This window comes from Lolium rigidum, chromosome 5 (assembly GCF_022539505.1).
Source record: "Lolium rigidum isolate FL_2022 chromosome 5, APGP_CSIRO_Lrig_0.1, whole genome shotgun sequence".
NCBI classification, from domain to species: Eukaryota; Viridiplantae; Streptophyta; class Magnoliopsida; order Poales; family Poaceae; genus Lolium; species Lolium rigidum.
Genome location: NC_061512.1, coordinates 150295344 through 150314668, shown reverse-complemented (window position 1 = coordinate 150314668; position 19325 = coordinate 150295344). Strand labels below are relative to the sequence as shown.

The following is a 19325-nucleotide window of genomic DNA, read 5'->3' as shown; positions in this document are numbered from 1 at the left end:
GTTTTGCGATGAAATGCACATCCCATTTCTAAATCTACCCTTCGTTGTTCCTATGTTCTGGGTTATTACACCGTCGCAGCCTGGCTCGAGAGTGCCCAGTTGCTGCAGTCTGGCACGTATGCGCACGTGTATCCGTGCGGGATCTCCTTGGGCGCCTCATGTAGGAATTGGTAGTCACTAGGGTCACCACCAATCTTGTAGACGACGTATGCCGATGAGTTCGGCACTTCTGGTGCTGCCAACGCGAACGGCAGCGGTGGACGGGACTGGAGTGGCATCTCTCCTTGGTAAGTCCCCAGAGCCGGTCCTGACGGAGAGTACTGATGGTTTCATGATTTCCTGGATCACGCGCAGAGCGACACGCTCCAAAGTGTTCACCGAGGCTCTCGAGTGGCGGTGCGGCGAATGAGCCACCATGAAGTTGATCTCTCGACGCAGCGACTCGGTGCGTTCTTCTGACGGGGAGGACAGGTCCACTCCATCAAGAGCGCCTTCAGGTGAGAACCCCTTCCACCTGATGCCATGGGAGCGGGTTCTGTGAAAAGAGCCGATGAGGTCGGCTTCGAGGACTGCCTTGATCTCGTCATGCTTCTTCTTGAGCTCGTCAGTCAGATCCTCATACTTGACCGGAGTGCCTTCCGCCATCTCAGATGTAGATGGCGATGCGGTGGATGTCGAAGATTGTCCCACCGGGCGTGCCAGAATGTGTTGCGGTCAGAAACCCACCGGCGGGCAGCGACGGGCAACACCGTAGAGCCGGGAACAACTCAAGGCTGCGGCTGGCCCTGGTCCCTCAGAGCGACGGCCCGCAAAGCCTTCAGCGCACACGTCCGATGCTAATGCAAGGGCGTGCCACCTGACCTATACCTGGTCAGGAAGGTGTTGGATGATGCCTCGCTTAGTTTCCTGCATGGCATACACGTAAACATTAAATACGAGCCTCGATCGGCTCTCAGGTTATCCTGTGAATCGGCTAAAAGAGCCGATCCACCCATGATTCGTACAAGGTGTACGAATATATGGTGGTCCTGCTTGATCAAGATAAAGCTAAAGCGATCTACGACGATTTAGGGTTTTCACCGCATAATCGGATCATCCTACTCACGATTGGGCCTCGCGCTCGCGTACGGTGATCGTAAGCCGATCCTAGACAGGGCCTAAAAACCAACACGAGGTTGATCCCGGAACATCCTGTCTAGGGCTAGCAAACTACACCCTACACGCCGCTGGATCCTCCAACCCTTTGTAAGGCCTAACTATTGCGGATATTAAACTAATCCTTGAAGAACAAGGAGCAACCGTAACGGATCGGATCTACTAAACAATGATCAAGCGGGGTGCCGCCCCTACACCTAAGATATGTGAAGGGCGGCTAGATGTATAAGGGTTGCACTACGACATCATATGATACGAAGAACAATGCTAACCCTAACACATCTAAGATAACTACGTTGCTCGCCATCAAAAAGGCTTCAGTACGAGCAACGCATGAACAACGTAATAAGCTTATGCTGCCTAGATCGCAAGATGCGATCTAGGCAGCATGGTGCTTACCAGGAGAAACCCTCGAGACGAAGTAGTTGGCGATGCGCCGAGATTGATTTGTGTTGAACGTTGGTTGTTGTCTATTCCATAAACCCTAGATATATATTTATAGTCCGTAGACTTTCTAACGTGGGAATAATCCCAACCGTGCACGAGGCAAACTCTAACTAACCGACACGTATCCTACTATGGTACAGATACACGGGCAATTAGCCCAAACTTGGTACACAAGGCCGATTCATGTATTTCTTCTATATATATTCTTCAAGCCCATCTCCAATCGCGGCCCACCTCTGATCCGGTCAAATTCTGGTGATAACAAATACAACAATAAAAAGTGTACTTGATAGAAGACTATCATCGCTGTTAATTTCTAATATTTCTTCTCTAAGGTAAATTGGAAAAATATGGGCAAAACGGGACCTATTTCGGAGAGCTAAGAAGACTAAAACAAGATGCATGTTAATACTCAATATTGGGAAGAAGAGAGCTAAGAAGACTAAATCAAGCTCTTCCCTCGCAGAGGATGAAGAAGTTTTGCATCAAGTGCGTGCCCAAAGAATGCTGAGTGAGATGTTGGGACAAACACAATATATATATTTCCTCCGTTCACCAATATAAGATGTTTTAGCTACTTTTAAACAAAACTAGATACACACTAAAGTGGATGAACCTAGACACTAAAAATAGGCACTAGATACAAACTAAATTGGATGAACCAAAGAAGATGCACCAACATCTTACATTTCCAATCTTACATTTCCGATCTTACATTTCCAAACAGAGAAAGTATTTAACAGTTATTGCACTTTGTAAGTAAGATATTGTTGCTACCGAATAGTCGAATTTTGGTTATTTATCATATCTATGCTCATTATGGAATGTAACATGACTTTTTCGTCGTTATCTCTGGCTCATTGATTAGATCTATATTTAGGCTTCCTCACCTGGTGGGGCGTTTGAAAGGAAGTATAGCTGAGGTTGCACTGCTAGCAAGGTTTTTGTGGTGGATTGCTATCACCAAGTTGCATCCTATCTTATCCCGAATTGATGTTTGGATTGTCGGTCCCCTCCAGTAGCGATTGGGCATGCAATGCGCCAGAGTTTTAAGTAGAAACACAGGCTGAAAATTAAGCTGATATCACGATCTGTTCACGTATACAAGCTAAAGTCGCAGAAAGTAGTCCGGTTATTGTAGGCCATTGATTTATATTACAATGCATAATAGTACATAGTGTGTGTACTAGTCATACAGCACTGGTGGATATGATCACCAACCCACTCACACACACGCACGCATGCACCAACTAAAAGTGAACACGCGCGTGAGTGATGTACCGAAGAAATAACCGAATGGACAAACATGTCACATAAATAGTATGATTAGCCAGCCGAAAGCTCCCGTATGAAATGATTATAACCGGCCTGCCGACCGGGCCTTAATTCCATGCATATAGTACGCGCGCTTGATCAGCTGCTCTTGAGCAGGAGCTTGTCCTGGAGAACGTCGTCGTCTTGAGTGGGTAGCACCGGCAGCATCCCTTTCTCCTGCATGCTCTTGACGATCTCGTATATGCTTTGCAGCACCGGCACAAACTCCATCCCCAGATCCTTGAGCCTCTGGTTGGTGAACTTGTATCCTTTCGCCGGTGGGTTCACCTCGTCCTTACACCTGTAAATATGGAACGCACAAGTTAGCTGGTGAGAAAATAACATGGTAGAACCGGTCCATTCGGCACTTGGCCGTATGCATCAGTCGATGTAGAGGCGAGGCCGAGGGTAAAGCCCCTTTACGAAAGAAAGAAACATACTTGTTTGGGACGGGATACTCCGGGAAGAGCTTGCCGAGGACGCGACAGAGCTCGCCGCGATGGAGGGTGGTGCCCTCGGCGCAGATGTAGCGGCCACACGCGGAGGGTGCCTCGTAGACGCGGACGTGCGCCTCGGCGACGTCCCTGACATCCACGTAGGCCTGCGCCGCGTTCACGTACGTCTTGGCCGACCCCGTCAGGTACTTGAGCACGTGCGCCGCGCTCGCGTTCACCGTCGTTTGCAGCAGCGGGCCAAGCACCACCACTGGGTTTATCACGATCAGGTCGATGCCCCGCTGCCGCGCCAACTCGAATGCCTGCTGCTCTGCAATCGTCTTCGCGTAGCAGTACCAATTCTGCCGGGCAGACAAAGATCGTAATGTCATGTAATGAATGTAATGATTTAAATCTTCAGAAGTAAGAAATGCATGCATGCTATATATGGTGTTGTTTGATCATTAGTACTCTCTCCTAATCCATAGTAAGTATAGTTTATATTCGAACTAAAACCATGAAACTTGCACAAAGAATATTAGTGTACTTTCATTAGTCAAAAAGTGGATGACCGTGACCTCAACTAGGCCCTGTCGAGAAATATATATTCTGGCTGGTCGAGTTTGGTCTCAACTAGAAAAGGAATGGATAGGATCCAGGCTCTAGTGTGGGCAGTAGGTAGAGCGAAAAAGTATTTGGAGTGGTTAAAGATGGCCGCGAATAATCGCGTAGGACGCACTGGCCAAGAAACACCACCTCAGCTAGCTTCGCTCAGGCATCTACACATCATGTGTAGTAGTAGGTCACAAATCGACGTCTCCCTTTTTAGGGGGAATTCCACCTTTTAATCCACGTTTGGTGAGGCTTGAGTGCTTGACATGCGTGCATCACCAGAACCACGCGCATGGGCAAATCAGTCGCTGCAAACATATATTATTACTCTCCCTCGATCGCATGGTCTTGCGAAGCATAAACTAATGGCAAATAAAGATGATTCTCATGTGCTACCTCTTGTTTTTTAAATAACAGGTACGGCTCCCGGCTAGCTCCATCTCATTGAAACAAAAACAACAAAGGTCTATGTATGAAGTCACAAACTATGTGGTGCATACCGCTGTCTTCTTGCAGTATTCGATGTCGCTCCAGCAGTTGTCGTCCACGGGCTTCTCGGGGTCCCTGTTGGGGTTCATGTACACAGTGCCGATGGTGGAGGTGAAGACGACGCGCTTGATGCCCAGGTCGGCCGCCGCCGTCAGCACGTAGTTGGTCCCGCGGATTGCCGGCTCGAGCATCTTCTCCTGAGCCATCAGTCGAGAGTTTAGCGGGTTAGCAATTAATCTAGATAAACTAAGGGAATTGAACACTCAAATTAAGCTCGGGCAGGGAGCGTTAATGGTGCTACGTACAGGGTCGTCGGTGAGGGGGGAGGCGGCGTGGAAGATGCCATCGCAGCCGGTGAATGCGGCAACGAGTGTCTCGGGCTCCATCAGGTCGGCCCGGAGGAGGACCAGGCGGTCGGCGGCGCCGTCGAAAGCTCTCAGGTGGTCATTCTTCGGATCAACTGAAAAGTAATATGGCGTATGCATGGGTGCAGTCAGATGCATGGATCATGGATACATACCCTAGTAGCTTAATTATTAGGTCAGCTGCACTGAGACGGATGATCGATGGAGATCGAGTGCTGTATCCTACTTACCAGGGTTGCGGACGGTGCCGCGCACGGTGTACCCCTTCTGGAGGAGGCGCTTGACGAGCCACGACGCGATGAACCCGCCGGCGCCGGTGACACACACCGTGCGGCCCTGGCCGGTGAGGTCGGCGGCCGGCACGCTATCGACCTCGATCGGCATATCTTTCGACTAACTTTCGGAGGAGCGGGCACGCTAAGTTTCGGTGTTGCTAGCAGCGACAAACTTACCAGTGCGTTTCTGAAGGCACTTGGAACTGCTGCTGCTGCTTCTGCTTCAGGTCTTGCTAGCTAGCTGCTACGCAACAGGTACCAGATAAGTGTTGGAAGGAAGCTGCCAATTATGCAAGTGAGTGGAGGTACTGCACATCGCAGCTCTATTTATAGAGACGAGGCTTGAGTGGTTCAAGGCGGTTAGGAAACGTGTGGCCCGCACCGAGAGCGACGCCCGTCACTACCTTTGGGCGATTGGCGCCAGCGACGGTTGGTGAGAATTTTTCTCTGGTTTCCTTGCTACCTGCGCCGAGGATTCTGAAGTTTTGATTTAGTCATTGTGCACATGACTAAAACTGTCCGAATCCTCGCTTGCTTGCAGACAAGTACAAGTTGTGCTAGAATCATTACGGTGATGCAACTAGGCTTCGTTAGCGGCAATTAGTCTCGATCGTCTTCTTAATTTACAGGTCCTGCATGCGGCCGAGTCGTACGCTAAACTTGGAGTTGGTGGTCTGCTAAACAGCTACCAACCGCATGCGGTCGTGATGCTCGTGTGTGCCGGACCAAAACGCGTACTCGTTCATTCGCTACTATATATGTGGTGTTCGGTCGTCGATCAACGCCATAACTAATAGTCGTGTTAACAGTTACTGACAAATCTCGATTTGGGTCTTAGGGCATGTACAGCAGTGTACACTCAGCCGTCTGTAAGATAGAACACGTAGGATTTTCATCTACCTGGAAGAGAGAGAGTCGCGTAGGAGGGGTAAGCCGTCTGTAGAATTACCGATCGTCTGTTCCCATAAAAATCGTGGCTTAACGATGGCTTTGCTGCCGTTGTACAAGAGGTGTCTGCAACCCATGGTTATTTCCTTTTCCACGATTGGTTTAGATCTTCCAACCTCCCCGCTTGGGTAACTACCTCACATGGGTTTGCTGCCTAATTATAGGCTTCGAACAGACTGCTTGTTGTAGAAGGTGTCTGTAGGCTCGTCTATACGTGACATGGCTGAGCACTAACGACACCCACCGTCTAAACTGTTGTACATGCCCTTATCCAGCACATGCACCACGCATGATCGGCATCCTCGGTATTTTCTAGGAAACCAACAGCAGAGCCCGATCGAGCTCCATATGGTGGCCTTTCTAATAAAAAAAAATCGAAGTCGACATTTGAAAGTTGCCAGGACAAAAATCCAAAGTGTACATAGCTAGTATTGAACTCTGCCAGCGTGCAACATATTAGTTATTATTTCGGTGTATTCTATGCGACATATGAATGGAAATCTGACAAATTTTGAAGTTTTGAAAATGTGCATTGTTCAGCCCCGCCCAGAATCACACATCTGTTTTTTTTTTTTTTTTTGCTCAGCTAAAAGACAGCTAGTTTCAAGTTGGTTTTTTGCACACTAGTATATTTCATCATTTTCTACGTTTAGGATTTTTCCATTTTAAAAAAAATAAATGCCATTAAAAAAAACACTCCTCCAGTTTGGATGCCATTTGTGCGCTGTGTTGTATTTTCCTCTCTTATTTTGGCTAAAAGGGCTGGCGCCATGCCTTCGAATTGAAGAATTAATAGAGTGTTTATGAAGGAACTAAGCCCAAAAGTTGCCTAATCGAGCCATAAAAACCATACAAGGAAAGTTCATAGCTCACACATGGCGCTAGGACAAACCAAAATGCGGCTATTCAGGGTCCATGCTCCGACTTTCACCACTCGGGACCAACGTTACAACCTAGCCTTCTCAGAATCCTAGCTACCAAGGTGACAGCCCATAAAACTCGAACATTCCGCCGAATCTAGGGCCATTGTCTGGACATAGTAAACTCGCCAAGTAGACGAACTCGCTGCCCACGCAACACCAGGTGCCACCCATGCAATGCTAGGTCATTGGCATTACCCCATAGAACAATAGCCACAATGATAACGTTTAAATGCCGACGGCATGGAGCTATGTTGATGGCGGTCGGCATAGTCCCCGAACGCCGAAGGCTGAAAAACGGCCGTCGGCATAGAGCCACCGTCAGCATAGGTGCAGCTACTCCGACGGCCACCGTCAGCATACCTTCAAGCATCGTTTCAATAACCGCCACGTGACCCTCCGATCTCGTGCGTGACACATCAACTGACAACGTCGAGTTATGCCGATAGTTATACCATCGACATAGCTTCTTCCTCTCTTTTTTCCAGCCCACCCAAGCATCTTTAATTTTTCTTTCTCGCCAAAGCTATGCCGACGGTTATACCTTCGGCAAAGCCTCAGTTCTAGAGTTTAGCCACTTCAACTAGGTTTGACTCCATATTTTTTCTCGGGTATGGTTTTTCGCTTTTGGGGTTTTGCTTCATTTCGTGTGTGTACTTAGTAATGTTTGCATGATACTTTATGTGTTGTTTTTTGTGTTGTTTTATCTTGAGCACCGGAGGGAATCTTGAGATATGGTTGATCTAGGTCATTTTATGTGGCCTCTAGTAGCTAGAACATTTATCAAAATTTGGAGAGAAAAGTTCATGGGTCAACTATCATTGGATGCCGGTCAAACGGGTAGATTTGCGGGGCTCTCAGATTAGGGTTTCGTCTACTGGAGGCAATATTGAGGTAAGATGGCTAATTATTGATACTACATGTTCCTATGACCTAACACAACACAAAGAAAGAGAAAAGTCCATGAATCAACTATCATTGGGAGCCGGTCAAAGACGTAGATATCTTTGGGCTCCCCAATAAGGGTTTCGTCTTCCTGAGGGAATCCTGAGGTAAGATGGGCTAATAGTTGTTATTACATGTTCCTATGACCTCACACAACACAAAGGGAGAGAAAATTTCATGGGTGAACTGTCATTGGAGGCCGGTCGAAGGGGTAGATCTGCGGGGCTCAGCTCCCAGATTAGGGTTTCGTCTTCCGGAGGGAATCTTGAGGTAAGATGGGCTAAAAGTTGTTATTACATGTTCATATTGGGCACGTGTGTGGGCCCTAGGATGGGATGCAAGGCCCCAGGTGGGGATTTCCACTCTAACCCACGGACAACCCGTTATCCATTTTTAGGGTGTCGAAACTAGTTTTCTTTTGTGAACCAGCTACAACCGAAACGGGTTTTCTATTCAAAGGTGCTTCCACAGATACATCCACCCTTCACGGTCGCCGCCCTAAGATCCACCACCCTTGCTAAAGTTAGTGATAAATTGGCCCAGATCTGGTTTTCTTTCATGTCTTTGGTCTCAAGGGCCAGATCTGCGCTCATGGCGCAGCCGGCGATCTCGGGCCGCCGCACCGGCTTTCTTGACCCTGGGACCACTCCGGGCAGAAGATGTAGCAGCATCCATGCCCCCATCACTAGGTACTTTCTGCGATATGGTGACTACTAGTACATGAGTAAGTATGTTTCAAAACATAATAATTGAGTTCCGATAAGATATAGTGAAAAGAAACATATTTGCACTGCAATAACAACATGGTCCTATTTTCGGTATACAGTTGAATGGGGTCAGATAAAAATATCCAACAGGTTTCAGACCTAAGATTCATAGCCTGCATGTTTCATGCCAATAATATGTTTCGCAGGACCAAAGAGTACAGGAGCTGTCCAATTATGGTCCCAATTTTTATCCTTAGTTTCATCTCATACGTACTGTTTTCGGTATACTCACCCCCTGGATGATTTGGAAGCATAAGAATGATTGCATCTTCAATCAGGGTGGGCCCTCTGTCGGATACTTGATGGACAAATTCAAATAGGAAACAGGGCAATGTGTCAAATCCGGAGTCACAGGTCTATCAGTTGTGATACCAATAACTTGGGTACATTAGTTTGTTCTTAACTTCTTGTGTTGTTCCTAGGAGGATTGTAACTCAAAGTCTATGTATTGAAAGAAAAGAAAAAAGCATTGCAGTTTCTCAACAAAAAAAAGATGATAGATGTAAACTAGCTAGTGAGCCCCCTTTTCGAAAAAAAAACTAGCTAGTGAGTTTGGATGTTTATTTCGCTCCCGCGGCGATAACGCTCGTTGCTTTTGAAGAATCTCTTTTGTATTCAGGTGTTGTCTTCTATGGTGGCTAAAGTGTTGTTGTTGCATTTGTTTGATCACCGCGATAGGTCCTTTTTTTTCCTTTTTTAGGTTGCATGTATTTTTTTATGTCTTTAAGCAGGCCGGATGTAATTCATATCTTCACGATATTGATACATTTTTTTTGCCGAACAAAAAATAATTAGTTTGGTTGTTTGCTTCAACCATTAGGTGAACTAGCTAGTAGTGGTTCACGACAGAAGAATTATCAGTAAGTAGCTCATTCAGAGAGCAGGGCATATTGTGCATACACATACACTTCTGATAGCTAGTAGGTGAGGCTAGGACTACTTCCAGAAAAGTAGAGAGTGGCAAAGCTGTGCTTTCTTGACGAATGATCAAGGCCGGCCGGCTATGTGAACGTGACGTTCAAGATTGAGATGCCTTGAGCTTTACTACTAACGAGATTTTCCCTCCTTCCTGGACGTCTTTTTGAAAATATCGTACACCTGCGAGCGTACGTAGTAGCCGCCGGCTCTTTGACAAGATCAATACTCGGTCGACCATAGGAAGAAATCGAAAGGCAGAAATAACAGCATAAAGCGATTACAAAGTTAAGGCCTGAGATCGATCGCATAGACGTACAATTAAAACTGTCTACTTTCCTCTCATGCCATTAGTGGCTGCACTACTGCGTGCACGCGCGGCACAAGAAAATCATGCCTGTTGTTAGATGGCAAGAATCTGCAAGTAGCCAACTAGCACGAGTAGTGTAGTACAAATTTGCAACATTATTGGTAAAGCCAGTTCAAGGCGAAGGGTATATATAACAACTTTATGGCGAGGACTACAGGCAAGAAACACATCTAGTGGATTTTTTTTCCGATAAATGACATTTTATTATTTAGAACAATAGATCCAGCCTCTGTATAGCTAAGATGCACACAGTCGTACCAGTATAGTTATTACAGACAAAGTTCAAAGAAACACCCGTGAATGGAAAGTAAAACATCTAAGTAGGTGGACCCAGGCACCGATCACGCTGCCACCCATGTTAGAAAAAAATCCCTCGTCGTATCCTCCAAACGTGAAGACACCTCTGTAAAGAGGTCTCGATGCTCCACACGCTGAAGTGACAACCCTGAACAGAGCGTGGCTGCAAAAGGAAAGAAGAAACATCATTAAAAATATTGTCATTTCTACATAGCCATAGCGACCAAATAATAGCATCCGCTCCCATCCTAAAAAGATGTTTAAACCTAGTATCAACATGTTGAGCCAATTGCCAAAAATATTGGCAACACTACATGGTGTGTATAAGGTAGAACCTATCTAGATGGCTGACCATATAGATCTATCAAACTTGCACTGGACGAATAAGTGCTTAATGGTCTCATCGTGATGATAGAAGACACACTTTTTTGCTTCCATGCCAGTTGCGTTTGGCAAGGTTATCCTTGGTGAGAATGACCATATGACGAAAATACCACGCAAACACTTTCGTTTCAAACGGTATCTTCATCTTCCAAAATTTCGAATTATTATCAACTGAAACATCAGGCTGGATTAAAGCATTGTACATAGAAGACACCGGGAGGAACCACTCCTAGTAAGATTCCAATGAAATACATCAGGCTCCTGCGTCAATTGAATTGAATCAAGATGATGTAACAAGTCATTCCCAGAATGTTGTCTAGGTCAAATGAGACTTCTTCTGAACGCCACATTCAGTGGAAAAGTTTCCAACATCTTCGCAATAGTATCACTTCTGTGATGTGCAATATTGTACAATGCAGGATATTATTCTCGGAGTGTGGCATTACCTAGCCATTTATCCTCCCAGAAACGAATCTCTGGCCCATCCCTAATGGAGAAAGATCCATATGAAAAGAAAAACTTCTTGGAAAGCAAGTTAAAGGTTACTATGTTGACGCAGATTAGGCTAGCAAGCATAGCCAAAAAAATGCGTAGAAACAATTAATTGAGTGTGATGTTAACAAGATGCTTGATAGAATAATAAGAGTGTCAAAGGTAATGACTTTGCTAGGAGGCATGTTTGTGAGATAAGTGGATGTGAGAAAAGATGTGTCTCAAAATTTTGAGAGCATAGATGCATTAGTAAGCCAGGCTATGCCAAGCTCACCAATTAGGTTAAGTTTAAGCATTACACCTCTGTATTGTTAGAATGCACAGAACCGTTCCTATCAATAAGTTACAACCAAAAATTAAAAGAGGCACTGGACTAGTGTTCTAGAAAGAAAGTAAGAAAGACTAAGACACGGGAGGGTTAATCCGCAGTTCACGCTGTGAAAGGCAGTTCAATTTCCCTTCCTTCCATGTTTTTATTACTGTATACTATGTATACTATGGGTAAATTTCAAAGCTGCAACACCTAACTATTGTAAATGTACTTCAAACTGTCTTAGAAAAGCATTAGTCCCTTACACTCACTGAGGTTACTTCTATAGGGTTGCATTTTCTATATCTTTTGTCAAGTAGTCCTTCCATTCACGAATAGATGGCATTTTAGAGATCTTAGAAAATGCGACTGTAAATAAAGATGTGGGTGAATAAGGAGGGAAATGCATGTATATACTGCTGTCTTTTCGCATTTTCTGAAATCTTTTTCTGCGGTGATATAGAACATATAATTAACGTGATCCAGTGACCCGGAAGGATGCACTTGTGCAGTTTCGGGGCACATAGACAGTACACCACCCATGCCTCTCTAGCCCAAGTCACACACGTCCCCTGTACCACCGGTACAGTTCCCACGACGTGCATCTGACTAAACCAAACCAAACAAAGGCCGGGTCTGGGGCACCGGCTGAACACGGTGGATTTCGAGCGCACGTCCGTAACGGCGCGACAACACTAAGCCATGCTGTTTTGAGCGCACGTCCCCTGCGGCGCCACACAACACTAGACCGAGGCCATGGCCTGGTGTTTGGTCATCCCTGCCGCTTTGGGCATCTTCAACTGTCCGACGTAAAACAGACGGGAAAAGTACCGCATGTGTCTGTTTGCATCGGGTCACGTACACCGAAATGGTCACCCAGGCAATAGTTTTCGTTTGCATCAAAGGTAACCCATATTTTGGTGCAATTTTTTCATTGCTTTTGATTGTAAAGATAGATACAATTACATAGATTTTGGTGAGTAATTTAAAACATTACAAAATAAGGAAACCTAACTAGTGGGTTGTGATGGTCCTCGCCTTTTTCGCTGCTAAGAAAGAACACCTAGTCACCCAAACTAGAGTTCTGCGACGGAAGAACATCCGAGAAGATTTAAAGTGACACTTACCATCTTTGCTGAAAAAAGGAACACCCTTGGACCTAGAGCTGGTCGTCGCTGCATTCACCGGAGTGATCGCTATGGTAGTGCATGCAGCAAGATGAGTCATCGAACACACCGACGCTCATGTCGCCATCGCCTTCGTAGCGGCAGAGCAGCAGGCATCTGACCTCTATGTTGTGGGTGCGGGAAAACTTCTCGAAGCCGGCATCGAGGGTACATCTTGCATTTCCCGTCAAACAGGACCTTGACGGGCTACCGACACTACCCGCAGTTGTCTTCCCGCAGGTTCGCGGGGGCCATCCCACGGCTAGCGAGAAACTCGCGAACGGATCGAGAACTTTCTTTTTGCCAAGGGGGTCCTCGGTGATGTGGATGAGGAACTTGAAGTACATGCCGAATGGGCACTCCCACTCCACAGGAAATGGAGAGCGCGCAGGAGATGGCGTTCATGCAGATCTAGCATGGCCACCGCTACCCCTGACCTGGCCTGGGCGGCCGCAACCTCGGCTCGGCCCCTAGGACTCACCATGGAGCGCATGGGGAGAAGGTGGATGGTGGCGCTATGGTTGGGGATTGGTGATGTAGCTAGGGTTAAGGGAATGGATACCCCTAGTGCCCCATTTTATACGCCGGAGGTAGCCGAGGGGGCGGTGGCGCGTATTAAGCCGGGCACCCATTGCTAGGCCTAGTAACCTGCATCGCTAGGTTCGACAGTCAAATACTTATCGAATTGTACTATGGTGATCCTCTGCACTTGGGGGTTATCACCCGCCAGCATTGTTGCGCCGCATAGAAGACGAAGCAAACACAGTAGCGCCAGTCGGACCCGAGGCAGGGGCAGCGCGCTGTGTCCGCGCAGTGTCCGTGCCCACGCATTTCGACCCCTAATTTGGGCCACGTTTACATCCCCCGGAGAGGACAGACATTTAGCGTCAGGTCGTTGGGCTAGGATGCAAACCGATTTTATGACCACGCAGACGCAAATGGTTACTTTGCGTCCGTTTGTGTCGGCCACGTGGAGTTGCCCTTAACCGTGCACGCCTCAGCGTTGCGTCCGCCACTTCCATGCATATGAGCTTATGATTTCACATTTCCCAAACAGGTTAAACCTCTCACAAGTCACACCTCCCAACTCAAGGGTTAGAGATTCCTATTTGCATGCACTTAAGGGAAGGCATCTCTAAGGGCAACCCGCATTTCGGACATTGAATTGGCACTACAAGGCAGTTCAAAGTTTCAAAAAAATGATATTCTGAAAGAATATGGCACAAATAGAAGTGCGATCGAGTGAATCACACATCTCGATTAAGAATCATCATCTTCTTTTTCTTCAACCATGCCCATTGATTAGGATCCATGTCGTCGGTCAAGGGGGTCATGATCTTGACCTCCTTGGTGAGCATGACGAGCTCCAATTCCTTTTTGCTTGTTCTGGGCATTGATATCTTCAAGGACGAGCTTCTTGTGTTGTATTTCATAGTAGTTCATCATGGCTTCCTCCTATTCCCGGTGCTTTCTCTATCCCATTCCTCCTTCTTGTAAGCTAAAAGTGTCTTGATCGTGTCCACCTTGGAGGTTGTCCTTCCCCTCGGTGTTTTTGATGCAGTGGACGTACTTTGGGAAACATCGAGATCGATGATATTGTATTGCGTCCCTCCGTTGGTGGACCAGGATGCATAGAAGTCTTGGGCGCCACTTCGGGAAATTCTTGATTGGCGCCCAACAATAGATAAAGGTCAAGCTCTTAAATTAGCTGGCAGCCTTCAAGTATCCCAAAGCTTGAAAGACCAAGTCACACATTGGGTCTCATTTCCGCCCCATTCTTTCTTGTTTAACTTTATTGATTTCTTGCTTCTGATTTCAATTTTTGTGGGAGCTGCCAACATCCATGTAGGTGTTGTATGCAAGCCCCCAGCTGATTCTGTTGCCGACATTATTTCCCTAGCGGTCGACTCCGGTGAACTTGTCAGAGTTCTTCTTCAGAAGAATAAGGCAGTATTGTCGAGGTTCATTGCTATGATCTTCGTGAAGGAAGATCAGAAAAAGACTCTAGGGCAGCTGATAGACGCTTTCTCCATCGACACCGAGGGAATCATCGAGGTATTCAAACTTACCTAAGTCTTCTTGCCTTCCAGCTTCTGATGGGGTATGGCTTCAAGGCTGATATGGAATTACTGACAATAGAGCTGCCGAAAGATCAAAATGGGCTGGCTATTGACCTTAGCCCTTTTAGTGTGCCAGCGCGCAAATGCGCCAGCTGCCGGTGGAGCCACCCCAAGTCTCTCGACTCAAACCCAGACTCCTTAAGAAAATTTCTATTGAATTGTAATTGATACCTTGTTTCAAACAATGGCTTTTCTAAAGCCTTATTTTGTAATGAATTTGAGCTGGCAATATTGCCAGTTCTTCCCGTTGAAATTGTGATGTCTAACTTTAATTGTGCGCTCCCGATGGGAGTTATTGGAGTTCTTGATATATATTATACCCTATATAAAAGTTGATCAATTTACCTCACCTCATATTAATTGGGGTACTGTTCATGTGCTATTTATCCAATCCTTACTACAATCATGATGTGACACGTATATCTTTTTTTTTCCTCCTAACTGAATCAGACAATAAGTTCTCCTTTATTTCTTCTTTTTCTTTGAGCGAAAGATTACCGGTTACCGATCTCTTCCGGTGATTGTGGTCTTCCTGGTTACAGCGGCGGGTTACATTCGGTGCTTGACACGTTTGCTTCTTCTTTGCATACATGTCCCTTTTTCTGCAGTTTCTATAGGCTTCGTTCAGATATTTTTCGAACGCCGCTGATCTCACCTCATTTTCTCTCACGTCAACAGGAGAAGGGGCGGAGGGAATGGAGACAGTGGCGCCCATCGAACTGAATAGAGGCGGCCACCAGCGGGGAGGAGGCCGCGTTCCTTCAACTAACGTGAGAAAAGTTGCCTCTTCAACTTCCCTTTCCCAACATCGATTCCTCCTCTCTCTCTCCCCATGGCTGTGGATGTGTTTTTTTCCTGTCCAAGCCCCTTTCCTCCAACGTCTTCGTGGCCGCCGCTCCCCTCGCCGGGCGAGCTGGTGCTCGTGTTCCAAGTCACGTCCGGCACGTGCTTCTGCGGCAGCGACGCCCAGATTGCGCAACAAGCCGAATCCTCCCGGAGGTTGGCCTGGTGGCTGCTGCTCCGCAGCGCCCAGGTGGCCTTGGCCAGATGTTGCCCGCAAACGGCGCAGAGAGAGATCATGCACATGTTGCCTGGCAATGATCCGTGAGGATGCGGTTTGTGATAGTAGGCCCCCGGTTCCACCACACGCTCGATGTCTGTCTCCGCGACGGCGTCGAACGCAATCTCCAAGTTTGCTACGCTGAGGTGGGTGCTCGGTCCATAGCATTTCTCCGGGAGGTGGGTGCTCATTCCAGAGCTCTTCTCCCGGCTGCTCTACATCAAGCAGATGTATTTATTCAGATTTAACTTCTTTGCAGTTTGTGCACACAGCCTGTTTGGTGAAATGACTGTGCTAATCCTCTCTGTTCAATCTGCAGGCCACGTCATCATCGTCAAGTCCAGCTGCCCGGTCTGCCATCGGCATCTTCTCCTCGGCCGCAGGTTCCTCTGCTCAGTTTCAAATGTCCTCCTAGGTCCCTGAGATCGGCTGCCTAAAGCCTGGTCATCCACGTCTCCGAATAAGATATGCATGCCCTCCTCTGAATCTTTCTTTCGATGTATGTTTGGTTGATGTCCAGGGGTTGTGTCAGTGTATCGACATTGAAACCTTAAAATGCACCCTTTTTTAGGTTGATACAGTAAACCTTGGTTGAGCTCAACATTAGTTGACCTATACAGCCACGTGAACTGGCAATGTCTATTTGTATTGATAAGATACATGTTTACTTGCCAGATTGTTTTATTGACATCTTCAGAGATAGAGTGCAGTTGGTTTTGTTGAATTTCATATTTGCATCGTTTAAATGTTTTAACTGGGCATGCTTTTATTTACAAGGTTTATTGCAATACACCACTGCAATTTTCTATGTGGTGAACTAGACTGTTGCTTTTTCTATTTTATACAAGGCTGCGGCAGACATCAGAAAGATACCACCAGATTATGAACTAGATTACTATTGTTCGAATATCTTGCAGAACTATTAATATACAATGAACATCAAAACGGCGCAGTGGAAGAGAGAACCACATCTGGTGCTTTGACGTGGTTAACGGTAGGGGCTTAACTCAGCGCTCTGCTGATCATCAATTGTATACATTCAAAGGCAAGTAACAAAAACTATTCAGGCAAAAAAGATAACAACATGGGTGCTGCGTGCACCGCGCTGACTGCATCTCATGAACAGCTATTTGTTTTTTTGTTCTGCTCTTCCATCATAGTTTGTACTCCCTTCGATCCAAAATAAGTGTCGGTGATTTAGTACAAATTGTATACTAGATTATTACAACTATTGTTCTCAGGCCCAGTCCACATTTCAGTTGGGCAGGAGTATATGGCATATGATATATTTGGGTCATCCATTCATACGGTGAGGTAGATTCATAGGGACAGTGGTAGCAAACCAAACCTTTCCCACACATCAAGCTCGAGAGAGTATCATCTTCACTTGGTTCTTCCCCTAGACCATCTTCACTTAACTGCAACATAACCAATGTAAAATTGGAAAATATGTTACATGTCTCATAGTATTCTGCAGAGGCAAAATTAATATGATTTTTTTTTTCATTAACTAAGATGCTCAAGATAGGTAGATCTAAATTTCATAGATGGAGTAGAGAGGCTTGGTAGTTTTAGAGGCGCCGTAAATGACATAAGTTCAGTATGGTCTACGCTGGCTTTTGGTGAAAACAAAGTAAAATTGGAAAGTATCTAGGAATACAAAGACAAAGAAACATGGAAGATTCTGTATGAGCTCGACTATTATCGTCATTGACCGCAAGGTATGGAGCTACCCCCAGTTCAGCGGCTATTCTTCCAATTAAAATTTGACTTGTGGCAAAACATATATAATCTTTTTTGTTCTCAGACTTATTGCAACCCAGCTTCGTGAACAATGCATGTATTTTCTGTGTTCAGCACCATGTACCTTTACAACTATATCTTACTTTTTTTGCAGTTAACCATGATGAGGCTATGAATCTAGATCAAGCCCAGTTGAACGTTATTTTTCACGCTTTCATCGCCTCCTCCGGCTCCGCGACGGCATCGCAGTCGTGACAGTGTCTCTTCTGATGATGGCATGGTTCTTCTGATCTTCAGAGTTCGGTTTTCGTGTTTCTTCTAATGTGTAGCTGTTCTGATCATGATGTGCTTTCGATGTCTGCATATGCAGCTGGTGGACGAGTCTGCTGTCGGCGGGGCTCCGCTACCTCTGTGTTGTCTTCTCTGGCTCCACGTCGGTGTCGTGGGCTGGAGGACGTTACTTCTGTGTTGGCTGTTTCCGCCGGCGGGGTTAGTTCTTCTGTGATTGCGCATGACCGCCAGACTGCTTCTTTTCTTTTTGGCCTTGGGCGTGGCTGTCACATTATTGGCCATGGTGGTGCTCATCCGCTGTCTCTGCATACTGCATGGACTGTGCTTCGCTTCTCCTTGGATGGGTTTGTGTCCGTGTCTTCGCCTCTTCAGGCTGATGCGTGGAGGAGACCGGGAGATTTGGTTGGCCAAGCGGCCTGTCCATCCTGTACCTAAAAATATCATTGACAGTATTAGAGATGGCAGTATTTCGGTCCCCCCTGCTCCCGCTGGTTCATCATTGCAGCCATTGTTTCCAGCCGGTTCTTCAGATCTTGGTGCCTTCCAAATTCCGGTTTCTTTGTTGTGTACTTCTTTTTAGGAGATGTCCTGTAAAATGAAGAAGTGTCATTTAGTAGTATGTATCCTAAGGTTTAAAAAATGAATTAGTTGTGCGTTTCTTTTTAGAGACTTCCCCGTGACACAAAGAATTGACATCGAATATGTATCTTAATGTTTAAAAATGCAAGCCGCTTATTTGTTCTTCATATGAAGAGCTTGGTAGGACAATAGTGTGGCTTCAGGACAAGATAGACATGGTAGATATGAGTTAGCAGTAGATGTTGCTGTATACCCATTTTTATATTGCGAACACTGATTCTAAATGATCAGTAAAAATAGGATTTGAGTTAGCAATATATCTTACTGTATGTGTATTTATCTTTCAACCACTGCACCTATTGAGTATGTCTCTTAGGGTTTTAAAATGTATGCTGTTTATTTTGTGTGCATATGAAGAACTTGATGGTGCAGTAGTGGACTTCAGGATAAAATAGATATGAGTTAGCACTAGATGTTCATGTATGTCTATTTTTATTTTGTATACACTACGGTTCATGTCTATTTTTATTTTGCAAACCCTAAGGTTCTAAGTGATCAGAAAGTATCATTATTTTTTCTCTCAAAATAAAGTGATCAGGAAAAAGTAGGTTCGAGTTTCCAACAGATGGCGCTGTATTCAATCACTGCGAATCTAAGGACCTACTCTATGCTTATTTAACCTGCAGCGCTTTGAATCTAAAGGGTAAACAGCCCGTACGTTGTGAATATTTTGCTACCTAGCCTGAAATGTGTGCGGTATTTCGCTATTTACGTTATATTAAATGTCTCCAGCTGTAGGAATACCCTGAAAATAAGATCACATTTTATCTACTCCCTTCATCCATAAAACAATATTACAAATTTATTTAAATTTAGATTATCTAGATATGTGATAAAGTGTGATTTCCTGGGCGTGTACATCTGGGC

General features: G+C 45.8%; 1 protein-coding gene and 1 long non-coding RNA gene across 2 annotated transcripts; one reads left to right on the top strand and one right to left on the bottom strand.

The window, feature by feature from the left end:
* Nucleotides 1–2716: 2716 nt before the first annotated feature.
* LOC124655021 (cinnamoyl-CoA reductase 2-like) lies at nucleotides 2717–5374 on the bottom strand. The gene is made up of 5 exons (XM_047193994.1): nucleotides 5047–5374; nucleotides 4757–4911; nucleotides 4463–4648; nucleotides 3357–3712; nucleotides 2717–3217 (listed from the first exon to the last, which is right to left on the bottom strand). Exons 1-5 carry the CDS (start codon nucleotides 5198–5200, stop codon nucleotides 3016–3018), a joined length of 1053 nt encoding a protein of 350 aa, XP_047049950.1. The 5' UTR covers nucleotides 5201–5374; the 3' UTR covers nucleotides 2717–3015.
* An 11454-nt stretch (nucleotides 5375–16828) lies between these two features.
* Nucleotides 16829–18484, top strand: LOC124655417. The gene is made up of 2 exons (XR_006988670.1): nucleotides 16829–17506; nucleotides 17683–18484. It is a non-coding gene; the product is annotated as an uncharacterized LOC124655417 (long non-coding RNA).
* Nucleotides 18485–19325: the final 841 nt, after the last annotated feature.

Coding starts and splice junctions, on each gene's coding strand:
- LOC124655021 (XM_047193994.1), bottom strand. CDS start 5,200: ATGCCGATCGAGGTCGATAGCGTGCCGGCCGCCGACCTCACCGGCCAG. Junction 3,713..4,462: donor AATACTGCAAGAAGACAGCG/GTATGCACCACA, acceptor TCTGCCCGGCAG/AATTGGTACTGCTACGCGAA. Junction 3,218..3,356: donor GAGTATCCCGTCCCAAACAA/GTATGTTTCTTT, acceptor CCATATTTACAG/GTGTAAGGACGAGGTGAACC.